The 14,313-nt window shown below is 36.3% G+C and overlaps 1 protein-coding gene across 1 annotated transcript; it reads right to left on the reverse strand.

The window, feature by feature from the left end:
- Positions 1–1,996: 1,996 nt before the first annotated feature.
- Positions 1,997–14,102, reverse strand: adora2aa (adenosine A2a receptor a). Its single transcript, XM_038273639.1, is given in 4 exon segments — positions 1,997–2,627; positions 2,629–2,715; positions 2,718–3,351; positions 13,464–14,102. Coding segments are annotated over 4 exon segments (1,368 nt in total). The 5' UTR covers positions 13,802–14,102; the 3' UTR covers positions 1,997–2,318.
- Positions 14,103–14,313: the final 211 nt, after the last annotated feature.

A 14,313-nucleotide genomic window follows, 5' to 3' on the forward strand; every position in this document is an offset into this window, starting at 1 on the left:
ACCTACAATCTCCTTCTGGCAGATTTCCCAAAGCTGTTTTGAAAATATAGGTGAAACCAAATTCCTGAATCCTGATTGTCATCATCCCCTTGCTGACCTTTCGACACATACCTTTATGGAAAAATAACTCTCTTAAACCATCTGCTACTCATCGCAACTGAACATCTCTTCCCAAATGATCCCTGCACCAAAGCTGATCTTGAATTGCGAGAGAGAGAGAGAGAGAGAGAGAGAGAGAGAGAGAGAGAGAGAGATAGTTTCAAAAATACTTTTAAGACTATTTTTGTCTAAAAAAAAAACAAACTGCAACTTTTAGATATTAATATAGATACAATCTAATCTTTTAAATATACCACTTTGTGTGAAACAACACATTTATGTTTGTTAGAAAATTGTATATGTTATCATTTTATTTCAAGTTACAGGTATCTGCTCCAGGAATGTTAAGTGTTGCTCTAAATGAGGAGAGCAAATAGTTCTCTCAGGGCCTGGTATTATTCAGCTATGTAGCCGTAGGTAACTGATAACATCATACCCCCCCTGGTAGCGTTTGACCACTTCCTTTGAAGTCCAATAATAAAAGCAGCAGAAAAGAGAGGTTTGGACAGAGTTGAGTACAGAATTGTCAAGGGGTCTCACCCTTGGTCTGTCGTCTCTCTCACTTTTCTGCAGAAAAGAAACGAATACTTGCTCTGTTTGGTTTTTATTTCTAGGACAATAAGTGGTTATGATTATTAACCCTATCAATGTGATTCATATAAATAGAATGAATAGTGTAGTCAAAAAAATTGTTTGCAATGATGCATTGAATAGAAAACTACAAGCAGGTCACATCAGATGTATTTTTTCTGAAAAACAGCTTTTCTGTTTGGACTGAATCTACACTTTAGGATATAATTAGATTGGATTATTTTCATTTTGCTATGAACATTAAACCACTACAAAGTGGATTTATTTTTTATCATAACTGTGGCTGGAGGTCTGGGTTAAAATATAGACCTTAGCAGGTCTGTGACTATCAGCAGTTATCTAAGGGTACAGCAACTGGTTGCTTTTGTGTTCCTATATTGTAAAGAAACATACCATTTATATTGAAAAGCAAGAGACAGTATGGAGTTCTGAAGTCAGGTGGAGATATAGAAGATCAGCATCAGACCATAAGGTCCCAAAGAACTGAATGAATTAAAAAAAAAAAACTTTCCCTGCAGAAACGTTCAAAAAGAAGTTGGCCCTGGAACCTGAACCTACATGGGGAAAGGATCAGGGCTAGGGAAATAAAGAAGTCCAGAGATAGTTGGAGGGCTAAACAACCATTTCTCAACATAGGAAAGCAGAGAAAGCTGTGACTCAGTTTGTTAATTTCCAAATCTGATGCAAAACATGTTCCCACTTAATAGGCAGGAAAGCCTGGAGCTGTGTTGAATAATGCTTGGGATCACATTGGGGCCATTGCAGAATTCAGATTACACTTTGTTAGAGCATCTATTTACAGACAGGTCTTTGTATCATACTCGTATTTTTTTCTTCTGGAATAAACTTATCATGAAATGTTTATTGTTGTTGCAAGAGACTGAGAGTGTACTGAATTCAATGTACATCCATTCACAATTCTTGGTAATTTATTTATTTTACATTTGAAAAAAAATTAAAAACACATTAAAGCAAACAGTATTGCATTAATCCCAATTCCACCCTCAGATTTAAATACACATGCAGGATAGTGGTCTGAACTGCTGGATACCCTGTGGGATGAAAAATAAAACCCAAAGTTTGTGACTGAGTGCCAAAAGTCTTACTTTAATAAAGGGGAAAGTAAAGAACAGGTTAAATGTATGTGTAGCCCTATATATTCTTATTTCAGAAAACTTTAAAGCAATACTTTCACAGATGACTGAATGTTTGACAGCCTGCACATGTTTAAGTAAATTACAATACAAAGTGCATTTTGAAAGACCACGATTTATTTGTTAACATGAACAAAAGTATTTGGTTTTGGTTTTTGGTGGTCTGGTCAGCTAAAATAAACAGTTTGTGACAAACAAAGGACCTTTAGGTTAACAATAGATGAGTCAGCTGCTTCATCTATCTAAATCATTGTCCTCTTCATTCTAGGGGAAGTGGCACTTTGAGCGATCCAGACCACAAGCAGTCCTTTATAGATCGTCCCTCCGGCTTACATAAAAAGTCTGTGTATTTAATTTATCTCAGTGGCATTTATTGCCTATTATCTGTTATCCATGCTCTCATCTCCTCTCCAATCCCCAGAGGATATTTGATCGCTTTGCTCCTGAATTAGTTCTCTATCCTTCCTGTATTTGTCAGGACACTCTTTGCTGCTCACAAAAGCAATTCTTCCTTTTCTGGTTAGTGAACAGTGGTGAGACCTGGGTCGAGACGAGGTTCTGTTTTCCTTTTTCCTCCAGGACTTCTGCTCCTATGCAGTCCTGCTCTTGTTCTTCAAAACATAGACGATGGGCCAGTGGGATTTCAGTCTGCCTGAGGGCTTTCAGTGCACATGTCCCTACATGAGGACAATTTGAGATGACGACTGACAGGGGAGGTTGAGAGATTGCTACCAGGCCGCCCCCTACAGGAGAGATATGAGCAGGATGCTTACTGGAATTTTTTACAGCTGCTGCTTCTGATGGGCACTGTGAAGAGGCTAAATTTGAACTTGTTTGCTTTGAGTCTGATTGAGTCCATGTAAGTGTTGTGTATGTAGAGTTTCGATCACTGCCGCTACTCTCTAACACCTGATGTCGGCCCAGGATGTGGCGCCAGATAATCCGACGGAAAGTCTTTCTGAACTCCCGGATACGGTAGGCGTAAATGAAGGGGTTGATCACTGAGTTGGCATGAGAGAGGATGATGGCAAAGTACATAATCCAAGCAGGAGGAGGGCGGCACTCAGGGCAGAACAGGGTGAAGCAGTTAATGATGTGCAGAGGTAGCCAGCAGACTGCAAACAGCCCAACAATGATGGCCAAAGACTTAGCAGCCTGAACCTCCTTCTGCAGTGTGGAGCGTGACTTTTCTCCATGAAATGCTTTCACTTTTATCAACTTCAGTTGGTGGCGAGCTGCCATAAAGATGCACAGGTAGATGGCAAGCATCAACAAGAGTGGGATTAGAACAAAGGCAAAGAAGTTGAAGTAAACCATGTACTCCATCGTCACCACATCCATAAACAAACACTCCATCAGGCCGGGCTGGCAGCTGCTGTTAGTGCTCTTGGTGCTGTTGGACACTTCATGCCAGCCCATCATTGGGGTCAGACCAATGATGATTGAGAGAGCCCAGCAAATGGCTATGATGCCTTGAGCCCGCTGGCTTGTCACCAAACTGTTGTACCTGGACAAGGAAAAGGAAATGCAAAGATTAAGCATAAATTAGCAGATTGGGTTAAACTAGATCTCATGGCATTTTGTGAAACCCGTTCTTAAAATTTTCTGCTTGTTTTAATCTGTTATCTTGACATCAATCTAACTGATCCCTGATATGTCCTACAGATTTTTAGGGCATTTCTCTTAGTTTTCTCTCATGTGATCTCAGGGTATTGCTGCTAAATACACTAACGACTCAGCAGGTGCATGTATGTATCAGCTGATAAAATAGAATAAAAAAAAACATACTAATACTCAAAAGTATCGGCCTGCCATTTATCACTCTTTCTCTAATTTAAACCTAAGCTGTTCAAAAGCTTTAAACCATAACCTTAAAATCCAACATTTGCTTTACTTAGACTCTAAAGCAAGTAAATGTCTGATTATTGAAAACAAGTTAGTGATTTGTTTAAGTGTTTAAGTGAAGCACAAATGTATCATATGGAGAGAAAGAATTTTAAAAAACAACCAAAAAAGCATTTAACAAGGGAGCATCTTCTACACAACAACTATGCTGCTCTGGACTTTGAATTGAGCACAAAATGGGACGTTAAAAATAAGAAGACTTTTTTTTTTTGCTTCACCGAAGAGAACATGAATCTGGACAGTCTTGTTAGCTACCAACATTAGTGGCATAACAAGAAGATCCCAATAGAAAATGTTCTCCAAAGAGTGCTGTCCTGTGTGTTGTTTTCAGTGAGTTTTTAACCAGGACAACAACAATGAAAAAACCAACTGCTTCTTGACAAATGTGTCCCTTGGTTAAGCATGGTCCCTAAATCTCACTGAAGGTTTGAGAAGATGCATGGCAAGGGAGTATTTCAAACTACGGAAGCCATTAATGAGGCCAGTGACACTGCATGGAGCTACTTCCCCAGAAGCCTTAAAGTGTTTTGCAATGCATTATAAACAGGTATTGCATCAAGCAGTTATAAAACAAAGTTTTGAAACAAGAATGAAGTAGGTACTTACTAGCCAACTGAATCAACTGAAGCTTTTTTTTCCTTTTTCTTTTATGGCTATGCTCTTTGACTTTTACGCAGGTAATGGACATCCTGTTTGATTCAAACTAGGACTAAAACAGTTCACAATGCTTTTGAAATAACGTTAAAAATAAGTGAAAGACTAGTGTGATCTACTTGATTTAAGAATTACCCAGTTGTTAATACAAGTGCACACAATTTAAGACTCTGTGGTTAAAGTAAGGATTGGCGCCTAACTGTAACTGTTAATCTGAAGTCCCACGATGAACATCCAATATGACTGCGGTGAAAATCTGCAGGTTAAAAGTATTCATCATAACTTTACACATCTGTGTCATCGCAAACTAGTGCTACACAGTACAATCCAAACTTTAAGTTTTATTTTTAGTTAAATTTTTCTAGAATTGCGTTCCTTAAAGTGGCTTCATGTTAAAGTAGTGCTGCTGGCTTGACTCTGATATTCTTTTTTAAGAGAACTTTTTGGATCAGCTTCTTTTTCTTCTTCTTTTTATTCTTCATGTTGAATGCCCTGAAAATGGAAGGATTTATACAGATTTTTTTTTTTTTTTTACTTTTTGGATGCTGGTTATGCTGTATGGCCACAGCAACCATAGTAAGTTGAATTTTTAAACCTGGGAACAGTTAATCAACAAAACTTAAGCTGAAATAATAGTTCAACTACTTCTGCATACCGACTGAAGCAAAAATTAGGTGCTGGGGATGCAGAGCAGGAGCAAGGAGAAGAGAGAGGAGAGAGAATTTTTAGCCACCTCATCCATATGGGCAATGTGAGATCCTTAGGAAACACGTGAAAGAACTCAAGGAAAGACCAAGCAACACTATCAGCAATGCTACATTCCCTGTTTTACTGAAACATGGCATCAGGATCATATTTTAGACTCCAGCGTCTCTCAGCCAGGATTTTCTGACCAAACAGGCAGTCAGACATGGTACCAAATGATTTTGTGGCAATAGCTGATTATTTAAATGATGCCTCAATGTCTAATGCACTGCCAAATTTCAAACAGTTTGTCAGTTGCTGTACCAGAGAAAACTAAACTTTCGACATGTTAAATATAGATGTTGAGGACTCCTACATCTCTGTTGTAAGACCTCCTCTTGGGAAATTGGATTAGAATCTTGTTTTTCCCTTCTCTAAGTATAAGCCACTTTTATAAGAGGCAATCTGCATTAAACAAAGATGGTGACAGCAAGGTGCAGAAGCCCTGCAAGTTTGTTTTGAGGCTACAGACTAGGAAGCATTTTGTCAGCCACATGGAGAGGACAGCAATGCAATGACTGAGTGAGTGAGTGACTGACTAAATGAACTTCTGTGTAGATAACAGCATCCACAGAAGAACAGTGAAATGCTTCCCAAATAATAAACCATGAATCAAGGAAGGAAATGAAGGAAATGATAAACAAAAAGACCCTTTAAGAAGGGAGACAGTGAATTAATGAGGAGTTTACAGAAGAAACTTAGGTTAGATTAAGAAAAAGTACGGATGCATACAGGAAGAATTTGAAAATCAAGCTTCAGCAGAAAGAAGATAACAAGCTGAAAGATGCCATTACACACTTGCAATAAAAATCCACTGTCATTTAGACAAGGCAGATAGCACTGTGAAGATCATGTTCTTTGTTTTCTCCAGTGCATTTAACACAATTCAGTGAGACTTATTTTGTCGGAAACTCCAGAAGACTCAGGTGGAGGCATTAATAAATGCCTGGATCAAGGACAACCTGATAAACAGACCACAGTTTGTCTGTGACTGAAAGTGAAGGGTCACCTGTCTCATCATGTTGTCAGCAGCACAGGAGCCCCACAGGAAATGGAAACATCAGTTTCTTTTTACTATGTACAACTTTGACTCCCAGTATAAGACAAACTTCTGTCATCTGCAGAAATACTCTGATGACTTTGCAGTTATTGGGTGCGAAGATACAAATGTGCAAAGATGGACAAGAAGCTGAATACAGGGAACTACTGAACCGCTTTGTGACATGGTGTGGAAAGTTTCATCTGATCCTGAATGTCATCAAAACAAGGGAGATCTTTGTAGATTTCGGAAGGAACACAAGTTGCTTCCTATTATGATCAATATTATTATTATTTATATAATAATATATTTATATAATATATTATTATTATTATGATCATGGAAGAAAAATACCTTGGTGTTCACCTGGAAAACAAACTAGACTGGAGACACAACTGTGAAGTCGTCTAAAAGAAGGGTTATAGCAGATTGGACTTCCTCGGAATATTAAGCTTAAGTCCTTCATCGTTTGCAGCAGACTTAGGCTTAGACAACTTTATTTTAGAGTATTTCGTATAGCTTTCATGACATTTCAATTTCTTAAAGTGCAGCAGTGATCAAACGTATCTTCTATAAGTTTGTTTTGTAGAGTGTAATCTCTTTTGCCATAATCTGCTGAGGTAAGAGCATCAAAGTGAATGACTTAAAAACTCAACAAGCGAATAAAAGGCCTGTTCTGTTCTAGGGACTCTGGAGATGATTTTACAAAGAATAATTCTTTAGAAAGTGAGGAAAATTATAGACAACAGTGGGCATTCTCTTCAAAAGATTGTTAAATAGCAACAATGGTGAGACAGTAGCAGAAGAAAGGCTAGCAATGAAACAATTTGTTAGCTAAGTGTGGCAGGTAGCTAACATAAACAGGCGGATAATGGAAATAGATGCATAGACAGAAGTTTTTTTTATTTGGTTTTGATGAAATTGAAGCTTTTCCTCCAAGCTAATTGTGTAAATAGCCGTTTAAAAAAATGAATGGTAGGGAAAACCCACTGAATTGTCCATTAATCATAAAAGTAGACTGAAATAGCGATGTCCGGTATCCATGTACGCCTACTGATTGAAATTATATATATATATATATATATATATATATATATATATATATATATATATATATATATATATATATATATATATATATATATATATATATATATATATATATATATATATATATATATATATATATACACATATATATATATATATACACATATATATACATATATATGGCCAGCATCAATGACCTTTATTTGTTGAAAGTGGACTGACAGGAAATGGGGTAGAGAGAGTGGAAAGACATCCCGCAAAGGTCTGTGGGTCAAGACTTAAACCCTGGTGCCAAGAAATGAGGTCTCCATATATGGGTCATTCGCTCTACACACTTAGACTTGGGGAGTACTTAAATTCAATTTTGCCATGTGTGAGCCCAATAATAGTAGTAATAAAATAACCTTATTTCAGATCTCCACCTAATCTTTAAAGAGTTGACTGATGAAGGTTTCTAGCAACACATTAAATGACTCCTGACATAATGCTAAAAACTCTTTTTAGCAAGCTGTTGCTAAAGATGCTGTAGTTAGAATTTGAAGCATTAGGTTGGTGCCAAACTAATGCTTATTGCAATGTTTTGTCTTTTAAATCATCTAGTCCTTAATCTAAAAATATTAAACCTAACTTAACAATTTAAACTACAATGACATTCGTCAAAACACAGTCTAAGATCCATGTAAGGTTTCCTCTATTAACCTTTCTACAGACCGGCCGCAAACGGCACCACACCGGGTGATAAGTCGTATTGGTCATATCATATCAACATTGGCTGGATGTATTGTTGATGTTTGAATAAATGAAAAATTGAAAAATGTAGGATACAGTCTAAACATTATCTGTATAAACACTTCTCATCCCAGAACCCATTTAATGATAAAGATAAACTACGCTTTTGCAAGATTCAACAAAGGAAGGAGTCTATTTTAAGTTTGCCTGTTGTGCAGTGTGGGAGAGCAGCTGAGATATTTGGCTTGTTTCTATCACATTCTTGAGATGTTAAAGTGCAAAGGTTAATGCTGCAAAAACAAGCCCCCCCATCCCGTTAGGGATGCACAAAATAACACAGCGGAACCGTCACGTAGAGTATCACCAGCAGGAGGAAGAGGCTGTGTGCAAACAGCCTGTTTGAGTCAGTAGGACAGGAAGGCAGAGTGCCTTAAATGTATCACTGAAGTCAGGCTTATTGTTTCAGGGTGAAGCCAGTGGATTACTGAAGCTCAGGTTGAGCTCAGGCTGCTTACATATCTGTGGATAGACAACAAGCCTGAGTGCAAAATAGCATACAAGATGCCTGATTATGTTTTTGCAGTATAGTCCAATATCACAGGGGTAACAGGCAATTGAAGAGTCTGTATAAGCAATCATCCTAATATTTAACTGATTGCTCTAGTGGGATCTGATCCCACGGGAAAATCCATTTTAGGAGACACTTAAACAGCCAAAACCTTCTGGTAAATGGCTCATCTTTATATACATGAATTAAAATTAAACTAACTGTGAGACTTTTGCTGTTGGCTTAGCTAAAAAAAAATACAATTTCAAAACAAGAAGGAGCATAGATTTGTCTAGATTTGTCTTATAAAATGTTCTGCTACTTAGTTTTTGTCGTATTATTGAGGGAAAAGTCACTGGAAGGGAGATAATAATAATAATAGAACTTTATTGATCTCACACTGGAGAAATTTACCTCTGCATTTAACCCATCCCCTTGCAGAGCACTGGGCTCCCATTGTGTGGCACAGGGGGAGCAAAGTGGGGTTAAGGGTCTTGCTCAAAGACCCAGAGTGGAGGCTGTGTAGATCGACCAGGTCCCACAAGGCCATCACCTCCCCTAGATAGTGGCTCTTGATTAACTTAGACTTATATACAGATTGTTTGGAAGGAGAATACTTAGCATATGGAATTGAGTTTTTTTTAACACTGCGAGGTTATAACTGTTTGTTACAAATTGATAGGCAAACAGTTTGTGTGTGAATGGTTCATGCTCAGGCACATGTAGAAGGGAGGGGTGGGGGTGCTGGAGCAACTGCCCCTGTGCTCCTTGCTCAAAAGTACCTTTTGTTTGAAAAAAAACAAAATTATGATTTCTCTGATTCCAATGAAAACATGCTTGATAAAATGTTATTTGTGATGTTGTTTTATAAAATGCTAGTCATGACAATGTCTTTCAGTCACCTCGTTACTTTTGAAGACAATGATAATAATTCCACATGCATTGAACAAGAGAAAGAGACATGGCTGATGGAGGCTGTAATACTTCAGTTTGTACATATTCTAAAATAGTTGTAAGTATATGAATGCAAACTACAGAATAAAGAGATGGTTAAATCAAGCAAACAAGAAAAATAAAATATAAACTGAGACAAATGGTGTTCTCAACCACTTTGTTACAGTCATTAAACCAATAAGTGAGAGGAATCATGAGATGGTGCATCTTTGTTAGATGGCATATTTTGTGTCTGAGCTGAGAGTGGCTAAAACACTGGACACACAGGCAGGAGATGAAAAAGAAGAGACCACACTGACAGGAGAAGACAGGTGATCTAATCATTCAGTTTTTGTTTTTTTTTTGTTTCAGATATTAGTTTTATTCCATAAGCTAGATGCATGCTGGCTAAAGAATCCTTTTCCATTTAGCATTAATAGGAACTTGGAGCTCATATTAAGATAAAGTCAGAGAAACTCATTCTCTCTCAAATGATTTATGTTCTGCTTTTTTACTGAAGGATCATTTTTATTTATATAAAACTGATGTTCCATAAAAATAAAAATAAAAAGCCTTGGATTATCATTCATAATGTTTTGCTTTGCTGAAAGATGCAAAAGATGGGTTAAGAGGGGTTTCCTATACAAATTGCTTAGAGTGAGACAACAGACTAGAGAGTGAGAAATGCTAGAAAAATGCTAAATTTTTTATAGTTATTATGTAGCTGTAAGGTAGAGGTGTTATGTCAAAATTTACAAGCAATAAGATTAAGAAGTATTGCAGTTAAAAGCAGTTAAAGTGATAGCTAATTTTGTTCTTCCAGATAGACAGAATGAAAACAATGGATCAGACAGATATCACAAAAAACACAACTACAGAGGATAACAGAGTAAATAAGTCAATAAGGAAAGAAGAGGAAAAAAAACTAAGGAAAAAAACAACAATGAAATGAGAGAATGTATATTGGTACAAAGGAAATATCCAAGCATACATAAAGAGGTTTAAACAAAGCTTTACGGATGAGCACAAAAGAATTGTGCAGAATATAACTCTGATTGTGATATTTAATACACATATGTTTATTATAAACCGAACTGTTATAGATTTTTATGATTTCTGCTAATATGTTTGACTGGTTTTATGTCCCCCTTTTTTCTTTTTTAGCACCTGCCAGCTGTGAAATGTTTGCTTAAGGCTCCCACAGAGATGGGAGATATATATATATATATATATATATATATATATATATATATATATATATATATATATATTTGTATGTATATATATATATATATATATATATATATATATATATTTATATATATATATATATATATATATATGTATATATTTATATATATATATGTATATATATTTATATATATATACATATATATATATATATATATATATATATATATATATATATATATATATATATATATATATATATATATATATATATATATATATATATATATATATATATATATATATATATATATATATGTATATATATATGTATATATATATATATATATATATATATGGGGAATTTCCCCATTGTAGGACAATAAAGGATTTATATTAACATTTTTATACTAAGCCCATTTCAGCAGGAAAAAAGCCTTGAATCAAACTGCTTTATGCTGGTGAAGATTCTCATTCATCCAGGTCATAGTTATTCCAAAAAAGTTAAAAAACAATAATCTGGACTTTGTTTCCAAGTTTCAAGATGTTTAACTTCCCATCCAGGAAGCTTTTTCAATTCAAAATGTCAGGAATAGCATTGAGTTCGAGGCTATATACAGTAGCCCAAACAAGGCCTCGTTTTTGTTTAGAAAACATGCAATGCAATAATTCTAAAACATTTGCGGAGTATGCAGACTGTTTTGTGCTAACAGTAAATGAACAGCAGCACCGTGGATTCTTTTAAAACATGTAGTTTAAAGCACTACTTCTCAAGGTTAAAGGTCATTAAACAAAATAATACACATTAATGTGGAAGAGACATAAAAGCATTGCTAAAGATGGATAAAACCAACTACCCTGGTTATTGAGGCAGATTGTAAGAGCTTACATCTGTTTGTAACTAATTTTGTTGAAAAGTTTGCATATTCATTCAATATTTTGAGCCATGTGTTGACTCTGCAAGCTTTTAGTGGGACAGAAGCTGAAAAGTATGGGAATCTCTCTGGTTTGAAGCTCCAATGCAGATGTTACTTCTTGTTCTCTCCCCTCATGTCTGTCTTGGAGGAAATCCTTTTAAATATCTAAATGTTTAAACTATTGATTAAAAATCAGTTATAGTACCATTGGTGAAAATAATAAGTTTAATAATAATAAATTACTACAAAGTTTCAATAATACAACATCTATTCACTACAACAAGGGAGATATAACAGATAATAAGCTGACAAATCTCTTCTTCATAATCCATTTGACATTTTAAAAAGATTTGTGTTCTCTCAGTTCCTTCAACTGAACTATTTACACATGATTCAGCAAACTCCATGTTATTTTACAGAAGAAAATTATATATTTTTTAAAAGATTCTTAAAACTCCTTACTAAATGGGATTTTAAAAAAAATAGCTAAAACTGGATTTCAAGGATTTTTAAAGAGCACCTTATTTGAAGTACACTCCATATAAAGTCATGGTCACAGTTCCTGAAAGCCAGAGCCATTGAAGAAACCATTCCAACAAGTCTTGGCTCAGAAAAGGCTAATTATGTAAACAAACAGCTATGTTTGCTCAAACAGCCTGCAAGTTATAGTGTCAAGTTGCTTTTCAGCAGACTGTGTCCTGAGTACCGTAGCTTTTAACTGGACTTGCTCATGAACATTTTCAACCTGGGATCTCTGTGACTGCTGTCAACCACTGATAAGACACTAAAGACACATAACTAATATAACTGACCTTTCTTTAAGAGAAATAAAGCATTCCCTCAATAATTATGGATGAGCAGAACCAACGTTTAAAAATCAAATCTCGACATGAGGCTCTTGAGAGCACCCCTCATACCAGGTAATGGTTCAGCTCTGGTTAAGCTAAAACATTTGGACCTTGGTTTTAATTTCTGGTAAAAATATATGAAAGATGTAAAGATAAGTAAACATTCATTCCACATTTCTTTTATTCTTTGTAGTGTTGCAAGTGGGTGATGTCATTTTTCACTGGGAAGGAAGGTTCATTCTGGAAGGGCAGGTTTATCAACCAAACACGAATGTTTCTGGAAACTAGAGAAATTGAGAGAGAACCCATTCATTAAAAGAACGCTGTTTACATAAATGCATGGAAACCAAGCTTCCTACCTAGATTTAAATCGGGATCTTTGTGCTATAAGCCATAGACCTTCTTATATTTGTAATTTAGTCATACTGTAATTCATAAGAAGTATAGCCAACTATAAGTGTTGAAATGCTAAACTGCTCTATTGAATGTTCTGATGGGGATTGAGTTGTTTTAAACATGCTGTGAAATAATTGGTTTTATTATCTCTATTATCCTAGAGAAGCATTGTCACCATTTACCTGTTCCCACCTCTTGCACATCTTCCAGCATTATATGTTTTAGTTTTGCAATTGCAAAGAAGCAAATGTTTTGGTGGATGTCGAAACAGTTATATGGGTTGATCATGATTAATCATTAATTCCTTGGTATAATGTCTCTTCTACACTTCAAAAATGTAAAATTGTTTAAACTGTCCCTGTGTGTCCCTGTTAATGTTACAGGACCTGTTGGTCTTCTACTTTATCCTCGGATATGATTTGTTCAGTTGAAATCCCACCCAAAGGAATGCAATCAGCCTAAGACATAGGTGGCTAAAACCAAGGCACAATGGGGGTGTTACTTACTTTAACTTGAATAAAAGCAAAAGTGATAACTTTTAGAACCTAAAATCAATGGATTTTACTTACCAGGCATGTGAAAGGTTCACATCACAGCTAAATTGACAAATTAAAGAGTTATTAACCTTTAAACATAAATTAAGCCAAAAAAGCACTGTACACTAACCTGAGTGGCAATTTAATTGCAAAGTAGCGATCTATGGCGATTGCGAGCAGGCTGAAGATGGAGTTCTGTGTGAGAACCAGCACAAAGCACGCTATGAACAGGCAGCCATAGAAGTTGGAGCAGAATCCGGTGCTGATAGCGATGGCGAAAGGGATAGCCAGGACTCCCACTGCGATGTCAGCCACGGCCAGCGACACCACGAAGAAGTTGGTGATGCTCTGCAGGTTACTGTTAAGGCAAACGGCCCAGCAGACCAACACATTTCCCAGCACGGAGAACACTGCAATCAACAGCTCCAGGACAATGTAGAGGATGGAGGCAGCAAAGTCGTCCGACATGGTGATTTAAAAGGAGGGGTCACTGATGAGAAAGGAGGGAACCTCTCAAAGTCCATAGCTGCAGCCTGCCAGCCTGTGAGCCTCTTCACCTCCAGGGCTTACAGAGGCAACCAGCAGGAAAACACAAAACAGCAGGGCTGGGTTCCCGTCTGCTAAGCAGAGACAACTGAAAACAAAACTTTCACATGGGTTTGTCTCAAATCCACATAAGTGACTCCTTGAAAAAATAGCTCCTCTTCTGTCCCTTAACTCAGGGATAAGATGATTCCAGCTCCACACATCACAGGAACTAGGAATTATGCTGCGGGAGATGAAAGACGAGCAAAGATGAGAAAGAGGAAATGCTGTTACTGTAAAGGAAATACGTTTGCTTAACGGCAAAGATCTTGTTCCTGAAAATTAATTGCAAGTCTTTTTTCTTTTCAAACATTTGGTGAACATTATATTTATTTTTGTGTAAATATAGTATCTGTCTCTCTGCCTCTCTGCCTGTCTGTCTATGTATCAAATTA

This window comes from Cyprinodon tularosa, unplaced genomic scaffold (genome assembly GCF_016077235.1).
Source record: "Cyprinodon tularosa strain WSP-4 unplaced genomic scaffold, ASM1607723v1 ctg880, whole genome shotgun sequence".
Taxonomy (NCBI): Eukaryota; Metazoa; Chordata; class Actinopteri; order Cyprinodontiformes; family Cyprinodontidae; genus Cyprinodon; species Cyprinodon tularosa.